We start from the raw sequence: 24,089 nt of genomic DNA, 5'->3' as shown, positions 1-24,089 counted from the left end.
GGGGTTTGGAGCATCCCGGGGGCCTTGGAGCATTCCCAGGGCCTTTGGAGCATCTTGGGGGCCTTGGAGTATCCTGGGGCCTTGGAGCATCCCAGTGGCCTCTGAGCATCCTGGAGCTTTGAGGGCATCCCAGGCCCTTTGGAGCATCTCAGGGCTTTGAAGCAGTCTCATCCTGGATCCTCAGGGCATCCTGGGGACCTTCATGGAATCCCACAGCCCTCAGAGCACTCTGAGCCCCTTGGGAAGCCCTGGACCCCTTGAAGTATCCCAAGGCACCCCAAGACTTTTGGAGCCCCCCAAACCCCTCAGGGCACTTTGATCCCCCTTAGAGCATCCCAGGGCCCTCTGGGACACCCTTGGAACACCCTGGACTCCTGGGACACCCTGTCAGCTCCTGAGTGGCCCCCAAGAGCAACCCAAGCCCCTTGGGGCCTCCAGGACCCTCAGAACAACTGGAGCTCCTGAGAGACCCCAAAACTCCTGAGAGACCTGTGAGCCCCTCAGAGCCCCTGGAGCCCTCTGGAACATCCCAGTGAGTGCCTGACCTGGTCCAACTCCTACCTGCCTGTAGGGCTGAGTGGGAACATCCCACTTGACAGCACCCACTGCTGGGGTGCTGCCCCCATTCCCCCCACTTCAGTCCCAAGGAAGGGCTGGAACGTGCAGGAAGGAGTTTCCTAAATCCCCAGTTTCCAAAGCCATTATTTTTCATTAAAATAAAAACAAAGGCTCTGCCTGCTCCCACCCCCCCACCAAAGGAAAAAAAACTTTGCAGTGCAAGGATCCTAAAAACCTGTGGTTTGGAGGAAAAATCACCCCAAGGACCACAGGGGTGGTAAAACCCCATACTGGGGCTGGGGGCAAGAACCATTTTCAGTGTGGGGTCATGGGGAACTGCCTATCCCAGCGCATTCCTGCCCTCTGCCACCCCCACCCTGGGGTCCCATCTGTGGGACAGCAGGTCTGTGCTGGGGCAGCGGGAAGCGGGAGGGAGGAAGAGGAGGGCTGGGATGTGAGGCTGAGGCAGGGCCATGTGGGATCAGGGCTGTCGTCACTTCCTCCGGAGGGGGGGAGAGGGAAGGGCGGGGAGGGCCGACAGGAGCCTGACATGTCGGCCCCGTCCATCCCTTCCCCTGCTGCAAACCTCCTGGAACAGCCCTGGGTCGGAATCAGCCCCCACCCAACACCCCTCACACAGCCACAGCTGTCCCACTGTCCTGGGGTCTGGGGTGGAGAGTGTTCCTGAATCCTCTCCTGGGAGTTCGGGATGTAGAGTGTCCCTGAATCCCAAGGATGGTGATTTCCACCCCACGCATCGACCCTGGCCCCCCATAGATGAGACTCCCCCTCTGCAAACTGGGGGGGCCCAGCACTCTTCTGACCACCACCAGAAAAATGTGTCACAGCTCCATGGACGTTGTCTAATTGATTCTTGGAGTTTTACCTGTGAGAAATCAGGGATTGGTGATGGTGCCTTGGTCCTGCTTTGCTACTGCCCTGGCAGCTCCCACTGGCTGTGAGTGATCCAGAGCCATGCCGGGATGTGGAGATGCCTGGGCTGAATTCCTGGGTGAGCTGGTTTCTGTATTCAACCTCTTCTGGAGGGTTTAATGTGGGTGGAATGGGGCTGCCTCCTGTGTCTGTCCACATCAGAGCTCTTGTCATGGGGCCAGTGGGAGCCATGGGATGGCACTGGTGTGAAACACAACCCCCAAACCCAATTTCTGAGTCAGATCTGCCGAGTCTGACTATTTACCATAATTATTAACAACAATCCTATTTATATCCCATAATAGTTTCAGTCCCAGGGTATGAACAAGCAGCAAAGAGCCTGTCCTTGCTGTGGGAATGCCACTAGCTAAAGTAGCTGTGGGATTCAGTGGTCGGCACCAGCACAGCGGGAAGCGCTTGCTCCATAATAATAAACATTGGTGGAGAACTACCATGGATCCACGTGGCACAGCCTCACAGAGGTGGGCTGGGAGGGTGGTGACCCCCTCCTCGCCTCCAGCCACATGGTTGCTGCACCCAGCTCAGATCTTCTGCACGTAGTTCCCAGGGAAAAGCCCTTCCTTGCCGTGCAGGCGGCCTTTCCACCAGCCCGAGATATCTGGGAAAGGCGAGAACCAGACAGGTCAGGGGTGGTGCTGCCACAACGGGGAGAGAAGCTGGGCAAGACAGAGGTTGGTACCTTCCAGCAGGATGTCGATGATGTCCCCCACGTTGAAGCTGAGCTCGTCCACATCCTGCCCGACGTACTGGTAGAGCGCCCGGCACCGCGGCACCGCCTTGGGCTGGGCCTTGGGCCTCCGGGCTGGGGGCGGCCGCTGGCTCACACTGCGCCGGCGCTGCATCCTGAGGGGGGGGAGGAACGGGGTCCATACGGGGAGGGCAGGAGGGTGGGGGGTGTGCTGCTCCCTCCTTCCCACCCTGCCCTCCCACACCCCTGGGATGCTCCATGTCTACTAGGAGGTGGGTCCTAGTGCAGGGACTGGGAGAACTCGGCCAGGATGTGCTGCACCCTCCTTCCTATCCTGCTGCCCCACACCCATGGGATGCTCTATGCCTGCAGGTGGGTCTTCCAGTGCAGGGACTGGGAGAACTGGGATACACAAGAGCCTGGAAGATGTGTCCTGCCAGCGAAGGCAGGTTGCCCCAACTCAGTCTGCTCCTCAGAGGGGAAAGAGCATCTCCTGGTGCTGGTGGCAGTGGGAGGGGAGGATATGTCAGGGAGTGGGACATGGGACAGGACCTACCCAGCTACCCCCTGGTCAGGCACGTTGAGGAAATCCATGTTGTGCTCAGATGGGGGCCGTGTCCTGGGCTGGTGGCCAGTGTTCGGGGGGGGCAGTGCCGTGGCCGGTGGGCCCCGTGTCTGCTTCTGGGGCACTTTGTAGGTGTCCCTCTGTGGCCGCCCATCACCCTGTGGGAACTGGGGTGCCCCGTTCCTGCAAGCTCCTGGAAGATCCCATCCCAGGATGGTGCATTACGGGGGGTCCACGCTCAGCCTGCACCCCCTGGGAGTGCAGCACTGGCTGGATCCAGGCTGGGGTCTCCCCTCCCTGGCACCCCCCTCCTCACCTTTGGGTGCTGGTGGGGCGGTCCGGGAGGGTGCTGGGACCCTGCTGCCACCTCTGCTCTGTGTTGCCCCCTTCCTTGTGGGCTCTGGGGGGACACAAGCCCCCTGTTAGGTGACTGTCCTCAGAGCCAGCTGAGGGGGCTTCCCCCCCATTTATACCCAGCTGTCCTGTTCCCAAAGCTCCCTGTGCTGCCCTATCACCCCAGCAGTAGTAGGTCCCTCCTGGGTGAGACACAAACCCAGCAGGGTTGGGCACATACCGGCTCACCCCAATATTCCCAGGCCTCCAGCTGTGCCCTGCAGCCCCAGCACTCCTGTGTGCCCCCCCTGCCACCCTCTGGGTGCCCTGGCACTCACTGGCATTCCTGGGGAGCCCATCCCCGATGCTGACCATAAGGGTTTTGCCTCCAGCTTTGAGGGCGGCCGTGTCGCCCTGTCCTCTGATGAAGGTGATGTTGCGGGTGCCACCACCACCCCAGCCCTCCTTCTTCACCCGAAACTGTAGTCTAGGGGAGAGAGAGGGCCATGAGACCACAGTGACAGGGCCCTGTCCTGCTTTGTCACCTCTCCTGGCCCCCATCCTTACGTGTCCTTGAAGGAGAGGGGCAGCTTGGAACAGGTAAGCTCCTCAAAGCGTTTGCACAACAGGCTGATCAGCTCCGTCTTGAAGATGGACTCCAAGAAGTTGTCGGCGTCCTTCTCATGGAGGATGAAGAAGTCATCCTGCCTGGTGCTGGGGGAGCAACCCCAGTTTGCGGGGTGTCAGTAGGAGGCAAGGCTGGTGCCAGCTGGCACTGGGGGCCCTGCTGGGCTTGGGTTCACCCCAAGGAAATTTAGAGGGTGATTTGGCTGGAAGACTCCAAGACCTCCAAAGCCCCATCTGCAAAGCATCCTGTGGGGAGCCTCCTCCTCACAGCTCGATGATCTGGTGCCTCCATGGACAAGGGGCTGGGGGACAGCAGGGGATGGGGTGGCCGGTGGAGGTTAAGGTGACCCCCCCCCTGTGGAGCCCAAGCTAAGGGACACACCTCAGCGAGACTCCGCTCACGCGCCTGGAGCTCCACCTTCTTCTTGAGCACCTCCTTGATCTGCCCCTTCTCAGGGCCCTTCTTCACCTTCTCCCGCCCGATCAGGTAGAAGTACTTGGGGGTGAGGATGAAATCCCGCTTGATGGGCTGGGAAAGGGACAGGAGAGGGGGCTGACGGGTGTTTGCTGGGGGGCACCTACCCCACACACACATCCCACCCAAGGAAAGCCACCATGGCCATCCCAAGCCACAGGTGTGTCCGTGTACCTTGAACCTCCGGTCGTATTTGGTGACAGAGTCGGCGAAGTCGATCCGCTCCCGCTTGGCCAGGAACTGGCGCAGCTCCGGCCGCTCCTCCATGCCCAGGTAATCGCCCACGAAATTCCTGTTGATGCTGTTCCTCCTCCGCTCCTTGAAGTTGTAGAGGATGCTGGCAGCTGTGAAAGAATCCCAAAGCAACTCTGGTCAGACAGGGCTCTGTGCTGGCAGCTCAGAGCCCTCCCAAACCAGCTGTGGGATCTGTCACACGGATCATGGCAGCAAGAAATGGGGCTTGTTATATGCCAAGGGAAGAATCCCAGCTGCTTGAGCCGGGCTGGCTTTGAAACCCATTCATTGCCTTCAAAAATCCTTGTGCTGTGGGAAGGAGGGATGGTAACTGCTGCTTTCTGTATTTTCCTCCTTGATTTTTCACTGCACGTTTGGGAAGGTGGGAAAACCCCTGTAGGGGGTCAGGCAGGGACCACTGGGCTTTCCCATCCCTCTGCCAACGCTGACTCCCAGCTACTCCTCTCCATCCTTGTGCAGGTAATGAAATGCAGAACGAGACAGCACAAGGATCTGCTTCTGTCTTACGGCGCCTCCCAGGGCTGGAAATGAGAGCAAGAAATCTGTGCCCTCCTTCAAAATGTGGAAAAAGACTCTGGACATCTCACGGTCTGGTTCCTCTTCACACCCCTCCTCATAAGTGCCATGATTAGGAGTTGGGATGCTACTCTGGTAGATGAGCTGTCCTAATGAAAAACACCCTAAAAGGGGTGCTGGGGTGATAGTGTCCATGTCCTTGCCTGGCCTTACCCTCCTCTCTCATCTGCTCGTACTTCCTGATGGCGACGTGCCGGCGCCAGGCCTTCTGGATCACGCGGGCGAAGCCGTCAAATTTCCTCTCCCGCATCTCCTCGAGCAGGAAGAGCTGGGAGGGACACAGGGTGCTGAGTGTGGCTGTCCAGGACACCCCAGCGCAGTGTCCCTGGGGGTGCAGGGCTGGGGGGCACCCACCGACTCGGGGTTCTTGACGAACACTTTGCTCCGGCCCATCTGGTACTGGTCGGGGTCCATGTGGACGGAGCGCAGCAGGTGCTGCACCCCTTGGCGCTCGTCCCCGCGCCACGACGGCCACGTCTCGGGGGTGAGGATGGCGTAGCTGTAGGGAGAGACACTGAATCAGGGAATCAAGGAACGGGTGGGGTTAGGTTGGAGGGATCTTAAAGATCATCCCATCTCACCCCCTGCCATGGGCAGGGACACCTTCCACTAGCCCAGGTTGCTCCAAGCCCCGTCCAACCTGGCCTTGGACACTTCCAGGCATGGGGCAGCCACAGCTGCTCTGGGCAACCTGTGCCAGGGCCTCAGCACCCTCACAGGGAGGAATTTCTTCCTAATGAAAAGCTGTGACACAGCTGGACTGCGGGGATCTGCCATCCCCCATCCCATAAAGAGAGGGACCCACTTCAGACAGGTGTGTACTCGTGCTGCCTGGCTGTGTCTTTATGATCCACAGCACTGGGAGGCCAACTTGGGGTACAAGAGAAGGATATCTGGGGCTCCCACCACCCCTGATACTTCACAGCAACATAAAGTGCTTTTCACAAGAGCAGGTAGGGGGAAAGGACAAGGGGGAAAGGATTCAAACTGAAAGAGAGAAGGTTTAGATGGGATCTTGGGAAGAAATTCTTCCCTGTGAGGGTGGGGAGACCCTGGCACAGGTTGCCCAGAGAAGCTGTGGCTGCCCCATCCCTGCAGGAGTCCAAGGCCAGGTTGGAGAGGGCTTGGAGCAACCTGGGCTAGTGGAAGGTGTCCCTGCCCATGGCAGGGGATTGCATTAATTTATCCTAAATTTATAAAACAATTACTATCTAAATAATTAAATTAATTCCCCACGGTGACTCACCGTTGCAGGAATTTGTGGAAGAGCCGGCGGTAGGCGAATCCTGCCCGGCGCACCCGGATGTTCTCCTTCAGCCCCAGGTACTCGACTTGGTGCTTCACCCTGCAGAGCCAGGAGAGACAGTGTGGGATGGCAGGTCACGGTGGGACCTGCTGGGGCCCTTTGGCCCCTGTTTGCATGGGGATGTACATGAGAGCTTCTTGGGGCTCGGATGGGTGATGCACCTAAAGGGGATGGAGCGCCTACACACACTCCTCGTTCTGCCCTGGATCTGTGGGCAGCTCAGAGGGACCAGTTTTTGGAGGAAAGCCAGTCCTGGCCACCTCTCCATGGCTGTGTCCCATTCCCTGGGCTCTGTGGGCTCCATGTTACCTGCTCTCCTCCCAGTCCCGGGGTTTCTTGGTCTCGTTGGGTTTGATGCAACGGATGTAGTGTGGGGTGCACTTCATTAGCGTGTTCACCAGGTCATTGGCCTGTTTCTGTTGCAAGGATCGACCTCTGGAGCATTAAAGATGTTGGTGGGAGCCCATCACCCTACTGCTGACCCAGGGGCAGCCACTGTCCTGCAGCCCATGGGACGTACCTTGATTTTGGAGCCCGCCGTGGTTGGTCGTCCCTTTTTGTCAGAATCAAGTTTTTCTGGGAAAAGCATCCGGAGGAAACCGCTGGAAGGGAGGTGACAGTCCCCAGGTGAGAGCTGCCAGGCTCCCCAGGCTCAGCAGGGTCAGTGCTGGTGGGTGAGCCCCCCTTTTCCCAGCCCTGCAGCTCTGGGATGTCACCTGGGGGGATGTCACCTGGGGGGGCCCGTGGGGCGATGCAGGATGCTGAGCACCCCAAGCTGTGGTTCCCACAAAAGCAGGATCAGCCCTTATGATCTGGATGTTGAGGATGCTGCCCTGTGCCCCAGCCCTTTTGGGGTGTCCCCAGAACTGCCAGGACTCACAATTCACTGCTCTGCATGAGCTCAATGAGGTCGGTGAACAGCACGTCCCGGTTGCGCTCGCAGAAGCCGTTCACGTCGTAGGACACCTGGGGACAGGAGGGGACCTCAGCCCCGCGCCCTGGTGGCCAGGTGAAGGGTGTGGGGTGCAGAGTGTGGGGTCTGGGGTGCTGTACCTTGCCTGCATAGTGGTGGATGATGAAGCCCGAGCTCCAGCTGTTGAAGTGCTCGTGGGTGCCCACGGCCGCCTGAAGCTTCTGCAGCAGGGTCTGGTCCGCGCCCTCGCCCGTGGCATGCATGGTGGCACAGACGTCATCCAGGACACTCATGATCCCAGGAGGGTTCTGGCAGAGGGAGAGGGAAGCCATGGGTGTCCAAAGGTCCCAATCCTGCACCTGGCTGTGCTGGTCAAAGCTGTTTCATGCTGAACCTCAGCTTAGGTTAAGGATGCAGAAGAGAGTCAAGGTTCAAGTCCAGGCTGGAGCAACCTGGTCTAGTGGATGGTGTCCCTGCCCACAGCAGGGGGTGGAATGAGATGGGCTTTAAAGTTCCTTCCAACCCAAACCATTCTGTGATTCTCTGCTCCCCATCAGGACTGGCTTCTGCCACCCATCCTTGACAGCACTCAGCCCACCCAGCCCCTGCTCCCTGGGTGCCTCTGCTCCCCGAGAAAGCCTCCCCTGGCAGAGGGGACCCCACTCACCAGCTTGTTCTCTATTAGGTCACACACCACCTTGTTGTTGAAATACTGGATCTGGGTCCACTTGATCCCCTCCTGCACATATTCCTCCTGGGGAAGCACAGGGAGAGCTGTGTGGGCCCCTGAGCCCGTGGGATACACTGCAGCCTTCCTGCTCCAGCTGTGCCAGGGAGGAGGGAGGGTGCAGGAATTGGGATGCTGGCACAGCCTTGTTGCCCCTCAGCCCAACACCCCCTGTACCTGCTCTGCCTTCAGGGTCAGCTCTATGAAGATCTGCTGCAGCTTCTCGTTCACAAAGTTAATGCAGAATTGCTCAAAGCCATTTTTCTGCAAAGGTGTAAAAGATGAAAGAGAAAGCAGGGCTGAGTTGTCTTCTGCCCTTCTGGCTTATTCCAGGGACCTCAACCAAGAGAGCCTTTGGGTGCTGCTCCAGGGACCCTTCTTGGGGTCTGACAGCCCCCCAATCCAGCTGCTCTCCCTGCTGCAGGAGCAAGGAAGGACATTGCCAGCTGGACTCCTACAGCAAAGCAACAACTTCCCTGTGAGGGGAAGAGGAGAGGCAGACATTGATCTCTGTGGTGACCAGTGACAGAACCCCAGGGAATGGCCTGAAGTTGTGTCAGGGAAGGTTTGGGTTGGATATTAGGAAAAGCTTCCTCCCCCAGCAGGTGGTCAGGCACTGAAAAGGCTCCCCAGGGCAGTGGTCATGCAAAGAGTTCAAGGAGAGTTTGGGTAACGCTCTCAGGGACAGGGTGGAATTGTTGGAGTGTCCTGTGCAGGGCCAGGAGCTGGACTGATGATCCGTGTGGGTCCCTTCCAATTCAGGACATTCTGTGATCACACACCTGGAATATCTCGAAGCCGTAGATGTCCAGCACCCCAATGCTGTACTCCTCGTACGGCTTCTGCATGGCCCTGTTGATGGACTGGGGGAGAGGGGACAAGCCATCACCACAGGTGCAAGGCAGTGGGATTGGCTTACTTTGGAGCAGATGGTGATGCCCAGAGGACCACCCACCTCCACGAGGAAGTCAAAGACACGGGCGTAGAGCCCCTTGGCCAGGGCATCGCGGGTGTAGGCCGCCTGCTCCACGTTGAGGGTGACGGTGATGGACTCGGAGCGGCCGCCCCACTTGCTGTCCATCTTCCTGCTGGTCACCTTCTCGTTCAGGCGGTCCTGGTCGACCCCCAGCAGGTAGGCAGGGAAGGCCAGAGCTGGGCAGAGCAGGGAGGTGGTCAGGGCTGCCCGTACACCCACAGCCCTGGCTGGAACCCCCAGTCCCGTTTGAGTGCCAAGGACAGCAGTGAATGGGGACATGGGTGGGTCCTTCCTCTGCCAAATCGCAGCAAGTGACTCCTGCCATCCATCCCCTTGCTAATCAAGCCCTGGTTGAGCCATTTGCTTGCTGCCTCAGTTTCTCCATCTCTAACGTGGTGCTGCCTCCCTCCTCTGCCAGGGAATTTGTGACACAGTTTGCCCCTCATTTCCAGGAGTCTCTGTGACCATCACCACCCGCCCTCCCCTGGAGCTACTTGGCTACTCACAGTCCAGGTTTTCCACCCGGGCGTAGTTCCCTTCCTCCCGAAAGCTGATGTTTCCCAGGTGGAGGATCCCGGCCACGATCTGCAGCACCAGCTGCTGGTCCTCGCCCCGGATGCCGATGACCTGCATGGCATTCTGGGGAGGGCAGGGAGTCCATCAGCCCCCGCCCAGTCGCGGAGGCTTTAGGGACCCCCTTCCCGGGCACTCACCATGGTCTCATGGAAGTCGCTACGGTCATCCGTGCCCTCCACCTGGTAGGTGTCTGTCTGGTTCAGGTAATAGTAATAATCCGGGCTCATTATGCCCAGGTTCTGTCGTTGCTCTTGGGACGCCCCTTCGATGAGCTGCGAGGGAATGAGGAGCTGCAGTTACCTGGTCTTTGGCTCCCCCTCCCAGCCCGGCGGCTCCTGACCACCCCAGTACCTGGTAGTAGATGTGGAAATTCCTCTCGCACTCGTTCTGGCTCACTACCCGGGACTTCTCCAGCAGGAAGTTGGAGATCTTCCCCCCGTCGGGTTCTCCGCCCCGGCTGAACTGGATCTCGAAGTACTTCCCCTGCCCCGGCACAGATGCTACTCAGAGCCACAGCCCTGCTGGAATTCTTCACTCCCCGAGCCCCCTCGCTCTCCTCTGTTTCCCTCCACGTGAGGAGCATTGCTGGGATGTGTATCCCTGCTCATGTGGAAACCTCTTCGCTCTCTGCAACTGCCTGGAGCCAGGTGGAGGTCAGTCTCTCCTCCCAGGTAATAAGCAACAGGACAACAGGACTAGAGGAAATAGCCTCAAATTGTCCCAGGGAAGGTTTAGGTTGGATATTAGGAAAAATTCCTTCACTGAAAGGGCGATCAGGCACAGGCATAGGCTGCCCAGGGCAGTGGTGGAGTTACTATCCCTGAAAGGATTTAAAAGCTGTGTGGATGTGGCACCTGGGAACATGGTTTAGGGGTGGCCTTGGCAGTGCTGTGTTAATGGTTGGACTCGATGATCTTAAAGGTCTTTTTTAACCTAAATTTGTGATTCTGTGACCCTCTGCACTGCCCTGGCAACACTCACAAAGCGGCTGGAGTTGTTGTTCCGGACAGTTTTGGCATTTCCAAAGGCTTCCAGCAGCGGGTTGGACTGCAGGATGATGTCCTTCACGTGCTGGGGGCAGAGGAAGGACAGGTCTGAGCTGTGGGGGCCATCCAGCTGTGCCCCACGGCCTTGGGGTTGGGGACTTTGTATGTCCCCAGCCCAGAAGTGGCTGCTCTGTGGGGGGGTCGGGGGCTGGGGAGAGCTTGGGAGGTGAAGTGCCCCGTGACAGGGGTGACCACAGACCTACCTGCACCTTGTCCCCACCCCCGGACACTTTGGAGATGTAGCCCATGATGTATTTTGCAGCTACCGTTTTGCCGGCCCCGCTTTCTCCGCTGTGCAAATGCCAAAGCAGAGGAGGCTGTGAGATGGTCCCACCAGAGTCACCTGCCCTGGGGGGCTTCAGGGGGTGATGCTTTAGCAGGACCAGAGGGTGACAGCGAGTTTTGGGGGCTGTGACCTTCCCTCTGGGGATGGGGCTGCCCAGGCGCTCTGGGGTGTAAGTGGGACCAGAGCATTGCTCGGTGAGATGTTGGATTTCTTGTTACTGGGTTTTGGAGGGGAGGAAGGAGACCTGGGAGCCTCAGGGGGAAGTCTCTGGCCTTGCCCCACATCCTGACCATTTCCCTTGCAACACTCCACCGGAAAGGTGCATTGCACAAGGCTCTGGCCCTGCCTGGGACCACCCAGTGACCCAGGACATCGGGGTCCCTCCAGACACCACAATGTCCCCTAGGACACTCCAGCCACTTCTTGCCATCACATGGTTGCTGTGTTTAACTGGGAAGTCCCTGGGTGTGGGGAGAAGGGGAGCTGGGGGCATGCTGTCCCAGAGCAGTGACACGGGGTCCTTGCTGTGCCCAGTGTCCCCCAGTACCTGATGATGACACACTGGTTCTCCCCGTCGATCAGCATGTTCCGGTACATGTTGTCAGTCAGGGCGTAGATATGGGGGGGATTTTCATACTGAGCCTAAACAGGGGACAGAGACAGTGATGCTGAGCACAGAGCAGCCACCAGCCCCCCGCCCTGAGCCCTCGCCCCAAATCCCCTTAACTTTCCCCACATGGGAATTAGTCCCTTCCCACAAACATGAGCTCATCAGCAGCACATCTGAGGTTTTTTGACTCTCCCCTCCTCCCTGGGAAGCGCATAGGCAGAGCCACTCGGGCTGGATTTTACCATGTTTGGGTTGCTTTGGTGTGGATTTATGAGCTGAATTTCCCAGGAATGTGGGTTTGCTGCTGAGCCTCGTTACTGACGTGCTGGGGAGCACTGCTGGGGAGCACTGACCCCTGCAGCAGCTGAAGGGCTGGGGAGGAGGGAGACCCTCAGGGGACACCCCAGGGGTTTTGAACCCAAAGAGCCCGTGGCAGCCTCACCGCGCCCTGGTACAGCTCGATCTCGCGGTCAGTGAAATACGGCATCTGCTTGAAGGGGTTCACGGAGATGAGCACAGGCCCAATGTAGGTCTGGGTGGCAGGTTAAGGTCTCTGTGTCCTTTCCCTTCCCACTGCCCAATCCCACCCTGGAGGCAGCATCAGAAGGATGGCAGGAAGGTGGTTTTGGGGTCCCTGCCATGCCCTGGAAGCTGCAGCAGGAATGCCATGAGGGTTTTCCACTCGGAAGCTGCCATGACTTGGCTTTGCCCCCTCAGCCTGGAGGTGTCCCTGGTGGTGTGAGGGACACAGGGCACAGCAGGAGCATCCCCTCAGCTCCCTGGCCTGGCTGAGGATCCACTCCAAACGGGGCATCTCCAGCATCCCACAGTCTCCTGGAATTCACACTCTGCTCACACTCACTCTGCAGCGGGAGCCCATCCCTGTTTTCCAGTCAGGGAAACTGAGGCACTGAGAGGGAAGAAACTGTGGCTCCTGCCTTTCCCTGCTGCTACTCTGCTGCCTCAGCCCCTGTCTGCAGCATCCCCAGGTAACTCGGTGTGGGCAGGAGAATGGAAAATCAGGGAATTGCACCTGGAAACGGCGCAGCAGCAGGATTTGAATGAGCCCCCAGCACCATGGGGAGATGGAGGTTGGGGACAGAGTGGTGCCAGTGGGATTACTTTGAACCCTTGATGTCTTATTTTTGTCCCACCTGAGAGCAGGGCAGGGGGAGAGTGACCAAAGGGCAGGAAGAGAGGGGCTTTTCTGGGAAATGCAGAAGTGCAGGACACTGAGTCATGGCTGGATGGAGCCCTGCAGACAGCAACACAAAAAAAAAAGGAAGAAAGATGCTGCGTGGGGTATCCTTTTCCTCCAAAACAAAAAAAAAGGCCAACCTCAAAGCCAGCCCCTAAACACACGTGAAGTCCTGGGGCTGCAGGGGAGGAGGCTGTGTCACGGCTGGCCGGCACAGCATCGCCTTGTAAGGACAGAGTTGCATCTTCAGGGAAACCACATCCAGTGGCATGGGCAGGAGACAGCCCTGCTGTCAGCCCAGAGAGCCCCCACCGTGCCCCGCTCTGCCCCCTGGGGCTCTGGGGCGTAGGGGAAGCTGGGATGGTGGTGCTGAGCCGGTCACGTCCCCAGGGAGGTGTGGGGTGAGCAAGGAAGGGCTTGAGGACACGTCCCCACTCACAGCACGGGCCTGAGAGCCACAGAACCTCGTGCTTGGTGCTCTGAGTGTCAGCTCTGGGATGGGAGCAGGGACTGGGCTGGGGATGGCACGGGAGGGCAACACTGGGCAGGGAGGGAGCTTTGCCCCCTGTTCTGTTGAGGATGTCCCATGTGTCCTGACACCGGTGGGAGTGAGGGGTGGCACCTCCTCCCTGTGCCTACAGGGATGCTCCTGCTCCACCCAGGGTTTGCCTGGGTTTGCAGCCACACTGCGGGCACTGGGGAGGGTGGTGACCACAACAGGGGACAATAGTCACTCCTGCCACGAGGTCTGGCCCCCTTGTCACAGGCAGGTGGGTCTCAGGTGTGCAGGGGCAGCAGGAGACAGCGGATGAGGGGCTTTGCTCAGGGCTTTGTGGCCACAAAGGAAGAACCAAAGTGAGTCCCAGGGCATGGCAGGATGGGGGTCTTGGTTGCTGTGTGCCAAGTGCAAGTCAGTTTGGGAATGGCAACATTCCTCCAGCTGATCCCACCAGTGTGAGGACAGGACACTCTGCAAGCACTGGGGCAGCCCCAGTTTGTCCCATGCCCTGGCAAAGCCTTGGAGCCCATCCCTGCTGCTCCCTGTCCCCATCCTGCTGCCCTGGGGAGGATACAAAGATGAAATCATCCATGAAACGCTTCTTGAGGTTCTCCACGATGGCCTCCTCGTTGATCTTGGAGAGCAGCACCATGTCGTCCACACCGCTCTGCTTGACATTCTGGCTCTGCCAGTGGAAGCGCTCCTTGCTGCCCTGCAGGGACACAGGGAATGTGTCACAGGGGCCACCACTGCTGGGAGTGGAGCTCCAAAACTCCCCTGGAGTTGCTGGGAGCTGTGATTGGCCCCCAGCTCAGCTGTGGCTCCAAAATAGGTGCAATGAGGGGGTTTGGCCAAGTTGGGAGCTCCCAAAGCTCCAAATCCAGTGCACCAGGCCTCGCCCCACCCCTCTGGCTGCATCCCTCCCCACCACAGGTCTGGCACTGGACAAGGAGCAGACAGGGTGCTGAGACTGTGGGCACATCTGCACCATCACCCCTGCTCCTTGCAGAGCTTAACGAAGCTCTAAGGAAGCAGCTGATGCACAGGCTCTGCTTATGAGTCAAAGGGGCACCAGAATAACGCAGGGGAAGGGTGGTGGTGGCATCCTCTGCCCACCCACATCCTCTTCATATCAGGGCAGAGGTGCCACTGTGCCCCATCACCATTTCCCCCTGCCCAGGGTGACACCAGCACCCTCTTTCCAGCTGTCCTCCAACTTGCCCAGCTCTGTTTCTGGGGGAGAGCAGGAAAACTGGGATGTGGTTTAAGCCCTTGTGGGGTAAACCCAGCCCTGGGAGCGGGGGGTGAGATTTCCCAGTGCAGAAATTCCCCTGAGGGCTCCCCTCACCCTCAATGCTGGAGGGGGAACATGCTGGGCACAGCTGTGGTACCCGTGTGGCCCCTGGTGAGGTGCTGGAGGGGACACCCTGTCTGGCCCTGCCCATGGTCCCTCTGGGCCTGTCCCTCATGGTTCCTCTTTTACCCCCACTGCTCCATCACCGATTTCACTTCTCCCCCGTCACCCCTGGCCTGTTACTCTTTCCATTTCCCTTTTCTCCTCTTCCCCTTTTGCTTCATTTTCCTGCTGCCTCTCAAGATTTCAGGCCTCTGGACCCCAATATCTTTGGGGGCTCATCACCACCCAGCACCATTGGGATGGGGGACAGAGGGACCCTCATGGGACGTGGAGCTCTGCACCATCGTGCTGCTCCCCCTGTCCACCTCCCTCCTCGCTGGGCTTTGCAACCCAAAATACCACTCATGGCCCCCCAAACCCCAAATGCAACTCAAACCCCATGGCTGGTGAAGGGGCTTTTGGCCTTGGAGCTGGGCCAGCTCAGGGGGTCCAAGGGGTAATGGGGCTGCTCACACAGCCTGAAACCACTGGGGGAGCTTCTCCTCTTCCTCCTGTTTGTTGTTTATGAGTCTTTTTCTTGCCTTCCCCTCCTGTTCCTGCCCTCCATCCTAATATCCCCTAAAAAATCCACCTGGAAAAATGCAGGTGGGCTCAGTCACCCATTTCAGATCCCAGGGAGCTGCCAGTGACCCCAGGAGCTGCCCAGCTTCAACCAAAACCCTGTGCTTCAGGCAGAGAGGAGAGAGCCAGGAAAAGCCCATGGAGGGCCAAACACCTCTGTTCTGTGTCCCCATCATCCCAAACCCTCTGGCACTGCTTCTGGCACTGCTTCTGGCACCAAATTAAGGCAAATATGAGCATTTCCTGCACTGAAAGCTCGGAGATTTTGATCTGACACCCAGAGCTTCTCCTTCAGTCACATGACTGCTCAGAGCTGTCAGTGGTGTGTGCCTTCACCACCTCCTCTTCCTCTGGGCCAGCTCAGGTGTTTTCCTGGCTCTCAGCTGCAAGGAAAACACCAGCTCACTTTCAATGAAGAGTTTGTCCTGGACATCTGCAAGGCTCTGGGTGTTTCCACCCTGTTTGTGGGATCATAGAACCTGCCTGGCTTCCCTGAGCGTGTTCCAAGGGGTTTGCAGGGCCAGGGCTCACTAAAATCTTGGGGGAGGATGAAGAGGAATTATGATCCCTCAAAACACGGCATTGCCCAAGCTTGGTGCCCAGTGAGCCCCCAGGGGATGGGGCTGCAGGCAGCACCCTCTGGGAGTTGGGGGCACAAAATTTGCTTTTAGAGGTTTAGGGCAGCAGTTCCTCAGTCCCCTCCTCTGTCCAGGACCCCTCCTTTGCCCCAGGATGAAGTTAGGGATGAACTGGAGAGCAGAGGTCCCCAGGGAAGGGTGCCTGGACCAAACACCTCCAGGAAACCATTTCATCCTCAAGCTAAACAGCTTTTGCCCCCCCCCTGACCTTCCAGCTGCCCTTTGCAGCCTCTGTGCCTGAGGGACTTTGCTCCAACAGTGATGCCATGCACGGCAGGTGACACGTGAGGAGCCCAGCAGCATCCCCAGGCATGTGGGATGGGGACTGTCAGCACTGGGGCTCTGGATGCCCCTGGAGCTCAGACAGGATCACTGAGGCAGGGAGGGGAGCAGCCTTGTAGCAGCACTTGCAAAACATCATGTTTTTCTTCAAAGCTGAGGCCTAAACCACCAAAAAAACCTGTAAGCCCCGAGCAGGGAACGGATGCAGCCCAAGGTTTGTCTTGAGACAGGGCAGACCCAGAAGCAGCAACACCTTAAAAGCACCGGAAACCTCGAGAAGAGCAGCAGGGCTGTTACATCAGTGTCACAGCCAGGCACAGGCAAGGGTTGGGATGGGGGCTGGAAGGGGTTGGGGGTTTGGCTGTGCAGCCCCATGGCCCTTGGAGAAGGCACAAAACATCTCCAGGTGTTGGGTGGCGGTGGGGAGGGGACAGTGGCCGTGTCTCTGGGGGACAGCAGCTGAGCAGCCTTTCAGAGGTGGCAGCCACGGTCATGGGTGGGAGAAGCTTTGATTCCAGCCTGACCACTGTCCCCTTCCTGTCTGGGTGGTGGTGGCTGGGAACAGCATCCCCCCAAGAGCAGGCCATGGGCTGGAGGACACGGCTGTGACCCCACTGTGGAGACTCTCCCTCGATGTCTGAGCATCTTCCTAATTTTCAGTGCTTTCTTCTTCCTCTTCTGCCTCCGGAGCAACTTCCAGATGTGGCCACTGCAGCCCCATGTGCTGCCTGCAGCCCCATGTGCTGCCTGCAGCCCCTGCTCCCTGCATCTGCCAAGGGGGCAAGGTCCAGCCATGGGGGCAAACACCCAGAGGGTCCCTCCTGGCCTGGGGCACAGGGCTGGCACCCACCACCCCACGCTCTGCCCACCCCTCACTGACCTCATCAGCACCCCAAACCCAGAAGCTCTGGTGGGAAGTTGGGCTGGGAGGAACACAAGGTTCACCCGTGGGTACCACAGCAAAATCAAACACACTTTGTGTCAGCTCAGACTCATCCCCTGGTGGGCTCCATCCTGCTCTGGGGGACACCAACCCTGCGTCCAGCACTGGAACCCATCCCTGGCTGCTCCTCACCTCTGTGTCCTGACCCAGCTCTTCCCCCAGCCTGCTCCCTGTCCCCACGCCTGGGAACACTGTCCCCTCTCCAGCAGGGAGTCTGGCAGGCTCCTGGCACTTCCCAGGAAGCAGCCCGGTGGGTGCAGGACAGGCCAGGCCAGAGGTGGCCCTGAGGTGGCAGGAAGAGGGGGTGCCATCCCCAGGGTGCCTAAGGGGGATGGGGTGGGGGGGCCCCAGGAGGGCCCCTCTTGCACTCACCATGGTGTCCCTGTGTCCTGCCCCCGGGGGTGCTCGTGCTCCTGTCACCGAGGCTCTGGTGCCATCCCGGAGCACTTTGTGTTTCTGCTGCAACTACAAATTGCGACTAATTTTTTTTTTCTCCTCCCACTTCCTCATTTCGTGAGGGTTTGCTGGGGGTGGGGAGGACAAGAGTGGCTCTGTTGCCACGGGACCTTGGGGTGGCCCTGTCCAACAGTGCCCCACCTCTGCTGCTGGTTGTGGGGGCCACTCACGTGGGTGAACAGGTAGATGCTTGGTGCAGTCTGGCAGGGATGCTCAGAGCCTTTTTTTCTTTCAGATCTTTTAAATAAAAAAGGCCACATTTGAGGAGCAGAGATGACCCATTGCTGTGGCAGAAAGCCAAGGACTGAGACAGCTCTGACTGCCATGTCCCCTCTGTCCCCTGAAGACACACCATCCCGAGATCACAGAATCGTGGAATGGTTTGAGTTGGAAGGGAACTTAAAGCTCATCTCATTCCAACCCCCTGCCATGGGCAGGGACACCTCCCACTATCCCAGGTAGCTCCAAACTGGCCTTGGACACTTCCAGGGATGGGGCAGCCACAGCTTCTCTGGGAATTCCATCCCAACCCCTCACCACCCTCACAGGGAAGAATTTCTTCCCAGTATCCCATCTCACCCTGCCCTTTGGCACTGGGAAGCCATTCCCCCTTGTCCTGTCCCTCCATCCCTTGTGTCCCCAGTCCCTCTCCAGCTCTCCTGGAGCCACTTTAGGCCCTGGAAGGGGCTCTCAGGTCTCCCTGGAGCCTTCTCTTCTCCAGGTGAACCCCCCCAGCTCTCCCAGCCTGGCTCCAGAGCAGAGGGGCTCCAGCCCTAGAGCAGCTCTGTGGCCTCCTCTGGACTCACTCTAGCAGCCCCAAATCCTTCTGATGTTGGAGACCCCAGAGCTGGAAGCAGCTCTGCAGGTGGGGTCTTACCTGAGGGGGGCAGAGGGGCAGAATCCCCTCCCTTGACCTGCTGGCCCAGACCAGCATTACCAACACGGGGTCTCTGTGACCCTGGGGTCCTACATGTGGATCTCCACCTCTCTGACCTTCTCCAGACCCTTGGGAAAAACCTCCCCTGCTCCCAACCCCCTCCTTCGGCACGAGGATCGTGGTGGTGTGGAGATGAGACACAACTGGGAGCAGGAGCTGTGCCCGGGATCGTAGCTACTCCTTTATTATAAATCATGCCGTTAACGTCGCTCCTCCTCAGAGTTAGTATGTTAAACATTTTTCATTATATATATATCTATATAAAAAGGTGAAAACACCCCCCTTCCTTCACCAAAATGTCAGAACGGAACATGGCACCAGGAAGGAAGACAAATGAGGACCCCCAGCCAGGCGGGGTTTGCTGAGCACCAGAGAAGCTGCGAATCGGCCGAGGAGCAGGTGAAAATTAAAATACAGGTGGTAGAGTAACACAGGGAGGCTGGGAGGGTGCAGAGGTTTGCTCTGGGGAAAGAGGGCTGGCCCCTCCCCGCACTGTAGGGATGACCCTAAAGGAACAAAACGTCTTTGGATGAGATTTCCCATCTTTGGGATGTGGAAAGGCCTGAAAATTGTAGTGATAACAACAATAATGGTAACAGAAAGAATGTGCTTTGGAGATTTGAAGTCAGATCTCCTCTGCATGGAGAAGACACGTGTTGGCCCAGATTTGGGCAGGAGGTGACCTGGAGGAATGTCAAGCCTGCTCTTTTTCTGTCACCAGAGGTCTCCTGTGGGCAGAGGAGCGGGTGGCACTGGGACTGGCACCCGAGGCCACAGTGGCACATGGCCAGGCTGCCTTTGGGAGGCAAAGCACCTTTTGGAGGCAAAGCACCTTTTGGAGGCAAAGCACCTTTGGAAGTAAAGCACCTTTGGAGGTAAAGCAGCCTCAGAGGCTTTGGCATTCTCTGGGCAGGACCTGCAGGCTGGTCCTGAGTCAGGGCTGTGGGGACACCGTGGCAGGACAGTTCATGTCCTGTATCTCCTTTGCTTTGCTCCCTGCAGCCCAGCATGGCCTTGATGCCCATGAAGTGACCGTAACCCTGAGCACACACTCGTGCTTCGAGGAATAGACATGGCCATAAAAGTGACAGGAAAAATATGGGGACACCCCAATCAAAGTAGGTTGTTATGAGTGTTTGAATAACCCCCCTCTCCCAGCTAAACTGGTGTCACTGTGGAGTGACCTGCTCCCTCTCCCCTGCTGCAGGTCCCAAGGTGACAGGATGCAAACGAAATTCCTGCTCCAACCCCACTTCCCACAGCGGCTCTTCCTCAGGAGCCACACGCCACGCTCATCACCCGAGGCACCCAGACCCTCCTCCCTGTCTCCCCTGGGATCCCGAGGGAATGGCAGTACCCCTGGGTGTGCTCAGGCTCCCACTGCAGACCACGGTGCTCTGTGATACCCTCGGACGCGGGCATGGAACAGGATGAGGTGAGTGGTGCCGCTTCCCCCACTGGCAGGACCTGGGCCCACGACTAATAAATAACAACATCAGAACTTCAAGTAATGTCCCTGCCCACATTCCCACTCTCCCACCACTCATCCATGCTGGGAGCTGCAGTGGTTTAACTGGGAACCTGCCATCATGAAGCTCAGGGGGCGAAGGTTGCTGGTTTTGGGGGTTTGGGTGGCACTGGCTCCCACTGGAAGGACGAGCAGTGTCTGTGTTGGAGCCAGGGGAGATTCCCAGGTTGGAGAGGAAGGGCCCGGCTCGGTGACCCTCCAGCATAGCTTTTGCCTTCCAGTTTTCCCACAGGGGTCAGGCTGTGTCCCTAATGCCCCTGGCAGGTTTTACAGCACATCTGTCGGAAGTAGGTCCGGCTGCAGAACTTGAACTTCAGGACGAGCGGGCAGTAGGCAACCTTGTTGACATCCTTGCACTCTGGGGGGGAGACAGAGGGAAGGAAGCAGAGTTACAGCTGCCTCAAGGTGAGGAGAACCCCAGTGTCCAGCTCCTGGGGGTGTTCTTGCCAGGAAGCAGCAAGATGCTGTGATGAAGAAGCTACTGAGAACCTCACTGCTGAAAACCTCAGTCTGCCAAGGTGCAGTTCACAGACTCACAGAACATGCTGAGTTGAAAGGGACCACCATGGATCATTGATTCCAACCCTCAGCCCTGCACAGGATCATTCCCAAGAGTCTCACCATATGCCCCAGAGGATCATCCAAATACTCCTGGAGCTCTGGCAGCCTTGGTGCTGTGACCACTGCCCTGGGGAGCCTGGTCAGTGCCCAACCACCCTCTGGGGGAAGAACCTTTTCCTGAGATCCAACCTGAGCCTGCCTTGACACAGCTCCAGCCATTCCCTGGGGTTCTGTCCCTGGTTCCCCCAGAGAAGAGCTCAGTCCCTGCCTCTCCTCTGCCCCTCCCCAGGCAGTTGGAACTACAGTGAGGTCTCCTCTCAGTCTCCTCCTTTCCAGCTGAACATACCAAGTGCCCTCAGTGTCCTCCCACGGCTTCAAATCAAGGCCTTAAGTTACTCCATTTCTCAGGGTCACAGCACACCAGGTTGAACTGGTTGTCCCCCAGTGAGAGACAGCACTGGAACACAGAATGGCCCCACTTCCAACCCAAACCACTCTGTGGAATGATTTGGATTGGAAGGGACATTAAAGACTATCCAGTCCCACCCCCTGCCATGGGCAGAGACACCTTCCACTAGCCCAGGTTGTTCCAAGCCCCGTCCGACCTGGCCTTGGACACTTCCAGGGATGGGGTCTCCTCACCCCAGAGCCCAGCTTGGGCTGTGCTGGCTCTGATGTCCCTATACCACGCAGCCCCTGAGCTGGCAGTGCCCCACATTTCCCATCCCAGAGATCCCATTCCCCTCACCCTCAGGGTTGTCCGTGGGTCCCGACTCGCACTTGGTCTCGCACTGCTGCATCCCCGGGGGCTGCAGGGCCTCCACACACTCACTGGACGGCTGCCCAGTGTGGGCCAGGCACTGGACGGATCTTCTCTGCTGGCCGAGGCCACACTGGGCCGAGCACTGTGGAGACAGCACACAGGGAGCTGTGGTGGCCACCACGGCTTTAGGAACACCTGCTGGGTGTTGGGAGGTGCAAAGGGTGCTGGGTGTGGTCATCCCTTCCCTCCCCAGGGACCTCCTGGCATGACAGTGCTGTTACCCCACTTCCCAAAAGGCTTGGTTTGAATCTCCAGGACTCAGTGAGGATCTCTCCATCCTGCCCTAAACCACTGGCTGTTCTCAGGCCTCCTGCACCCCAATGTCACCCTGCAGTTCCAGAGGTGTTGAGGGAAGGAAGGACTGTCAGTGCTGCCCTGCTGGGCTGTGGTGGGGGGACCAGCAGTGGCCCTACATGGAGCTGGGCCACTACAGCCCTGCTGACCCTAGGTACCCATGGTGGCCCTCACACAACCTCCACGGGGCCCTGCTAGACCTGGGAGACTCCTGGGTCAGCTGTGCCCTTGGGCCACCATCACATGGCCTTCTGAGCCAGGAGGGAGCAAGGAACCCTGCCACAGGGTCCCAGATAGTTGTGGTGGCCACATGGGGTTGTGCTGGCTGATAAAAGCCTCATGTGCACGAGGATTTGAGGGGCTGGGGAGTTTTCCACGGGGAGGAGTGTCCCTACCTCTCCCCACTCGCCGGTGACCCAGCGGGGCGGGGGGCAGCGCCGCAGGTTGCACCTCATGCTGGTGGGGGGCTTGGAGGCCTCGTGGCACTGGGCCGTGGGCAGGGTCGCGCTGTGGTCGCCGCTCTTGCACAGGACGATGCGGTGGCGGAAGCCGGGGCCGCAGTTCGGGGTGCACTGCAGGGAGGGGACACAGGGGGCACAGGTCAGGGGGTCCAGCAAGGAGCAGAGACAGGCAACTCTGGCTCCCTGATGTGTCCTCCCACCTTCCCTGTGTCCTGATGCCCAAAGACCATTCCCCAGGTTATGCTTTTATGTGAACTCTGACCTGGTGAGTGAACTGCCTCAATTAAGACCAGACAGGCTCTGAGGGGTGAGGACTCTTGTAATCACGAATTACGAATATTCTGTACTGGATAGGGACCCAGAAGGATCATCCAGTCCAAACTCCATGGCCCTGCCACAGACACCCCAACAATCCCACCCTGTCCCTTAGAGCGTTGTCCAAACGCTCCTGGAGCTCTGGCAGCCTTGGGGCCGTGCCCACTGCCCTGGGGAGCCTGGGCAGTGCCCCAGCACCCTGTGGGGGAAGAACCTTTCCCTGAGATCCATCCCAACCCCCCTGGCACAGCTCCAGCCCTTCCCTGGGTCCTGTCCCTGGTCCCAGAGCAGAGCTCAGTCCCTGCCCCTCCGCCTCCCCTCGGCAGGAGCTGCAGCCCCCGAGGAGTCTCCCCTCAGTCTCCTCTGCTCCAGCTGAACCAGCCAAGTGCCCTCAGCTGCTCCTCAGACCCATCCCCATCTCACTGTCCCTCCTTTGGCTCTTACCTCTGACCAGTCCAGGGCCACCCACTCTGGAGGGCATGTCTGGTTGTTACAGGGCTCCAGCATCTTTGGCCGTGGGTGGGAGCAAGAAGCATCATCCAAGGTCTTCTCCTCGGTGGCGGAGATCTTGCGCTTGCAGAAGATGCTGCGCGTGCGGACGCCCTCGTTGCAGCTCCGGCTGCACTCGGACCAGTTCCCAATCACCCACCTGGAGACAGGACAAACAGCAGAGCTTGGGAGGAGCTCAGTGGGCCAGGCTTGTCCTTGTCCTCATGCTCCTGCACTCAGTCCTTGGTCCTGTTCTGGTCACAGCCTCCCAGGCAGCTCTGGTTGAACCACAGAGTTCCTCCGCATCTCCCCTTCCCTTCAAGGGAAGGGCAAGGACAGATAGAGATGGGCTGAGACAACTTTGGAGGGACTCACTGAGTATCTGGGAGGAGAAAACTTCCTCTCTTCTGCAACAGAGCTGCTTTAGCCAGGCAGTGACACCCCTGGATACCCAACCAGTGTCTCACACATTGGTGTCATCCTGGTTTAAAACTGGTAGAAGGTGGAAAAGGATCCTTTGGAATAACTTTGGAATAATTGGATAATTTTGTGTATTACCTGACCAACAGGACTTTTTTTTTTTTGCTGTGGTGGGGGACTCTGACCCAGGAATGGCAGACAGGGGGGAATTTCACCCTCTTCCACACTGGCTTTCCCACCCTCCCTCCCTCCACCTGCTTCCTGCCACGGGACTCACGCTGGGGGACACGGCTCAGTGTTGCACAGCCTCTGCCTCTCCTGCAGTTTGTTTTCAGGGCTGCAGAAATGGTTGGAGACAGTTGAGCCATCAGAAAGTTTCCTGCACACCACAGACTGGATCTGGCTGCCTGCCAAGAGAAAAGAGGCAAAGGAGGAAAGAGAGGAGGACGGTGAGGGCTCACATGGAACTGGCCCCACAGCTCTGCTCCCGTGGGGGGATGTGACAGATCAGCCACTTGTCCCTGCACCTCAAGCCTTAACCTACTTTTCTATTCATCACCAAGGCCTCCTCTGACATCTCCAGTAAAAACTGGGGGTGTGAAATGATGGTGTCAACAACTGGACGTGGCACTCAGTGCTCTGGCTTAGTTGGCAAGGTGGGGATTGGTCACAGTTTGGACTCGATGGTCTTGGACCTTTCCAACCTTAATGATTCTATAAATCTGTGAATCTAAAGGTCACCAGCCAGGGCATGTCACAGGATGGAGGATCAAAGCATTCCAAGGATCTCATCCTC

At 58.3% G+C, this 24,089-nt stretch overlaps 2 protein-coding genes across 2 annotated transcripts in view; both read right to left on the bottom strand.

Moving 5' to 3' along the window:
- Positions 1-1,518: 1,518 nt before the first annotated feature.
- Positions 1,519-17,454, bottom strand: LOC103767030 (unconventional myosin-If). Its single transcript, XM_025896772.2, is given in 29 exon segments — positions 1,519-2,110; positions 2,192-2,355; positions 2,757-2,958; positions 3,082-3,165; positions 3,437-3,585; positions 3,666-3,812; positions 4,108-4,127; positions 4,129-4,254; positions 4,375-4,544; positions 5,185-5,299; positions 5,386-5,530; positions 6,278-6,376; positions 6,647-6,753; positions 6,858-6,939; positions 7,218-7,303; positions 7,391-7,558; positions 7,918-8,004; positions 8,155-8,241; positions 8,760-8,840; positions 8,933-9,129; positions 9,460-9,592; positions 9,667-9,801; positions 9,881-10,012; positions 10,511-10,600; positions 10,779-10,866; positions 11,409-11,503; positions 11,914-12,003; positions 13,743-13,880; positions 17,382-17,454. Coding segments are annotated over 29 exon segments (3,297 nt in total). The 5' UTR covers positions 17,385-17,454; the 3' UTR covers positions 1,519-2,033.
- Positions 17,455-18,570: 1,116 nt separating this feature from the next.
- The window catches only part of ADAMTS10 (ADAM metallopeptidase with thrombospondin type 1 motif 10), a 49,266-nt gene continuing 43,747 nt past the window's right edge, over positions 18,571-24,089 (bottom strand). The window contains exons 20-24 of the mRNA XM_029964288.1: positions 23,571-23,700; positions 22,829-23,033; positions 22,004-22,180; positions 21,240-21,396; positions 18,571-20,288 (exon numbers count right to left, since the gene is read on the bottom strand). Of these exons, the coding sequence (XP_029820148.1) occupies positions 20,179-20,288; positions 21,240-21,396; positions 22,004-22,180; positions 22,829-23,033; positions 23,571-23,700 (779 nt within the window). The 3' untranslated portion in view covers positions 18,571-20,178. The remainder of the gene's footprint in view (positions 20,289-21,239; positions 21,397-22,003; positions 22,181-22,828; positions 23,034-23,570; positions 23,701-24,089) is intronic.

Source organism: Manacus vitellinus, unplaced genomic scaffold, assembly GCF_001715985.3.
Source record: "Manacus vitellinus isolate BGI_N305 unplaced genomic scaffold, ASM171598v3 scaffold_107_pilon, whole genome shotgun sequence".
NCBI classification, from domain to species: Eukaryota; Metazoa; Chordata; class Aves; order Passeriformes; family Pipridae; genus Manacus; species Manacus vitellinus.
Note: the sequence above shows the minus strand (reverse complement) of the source record. Positions and strands in the feature narration are given on the sequence as shown.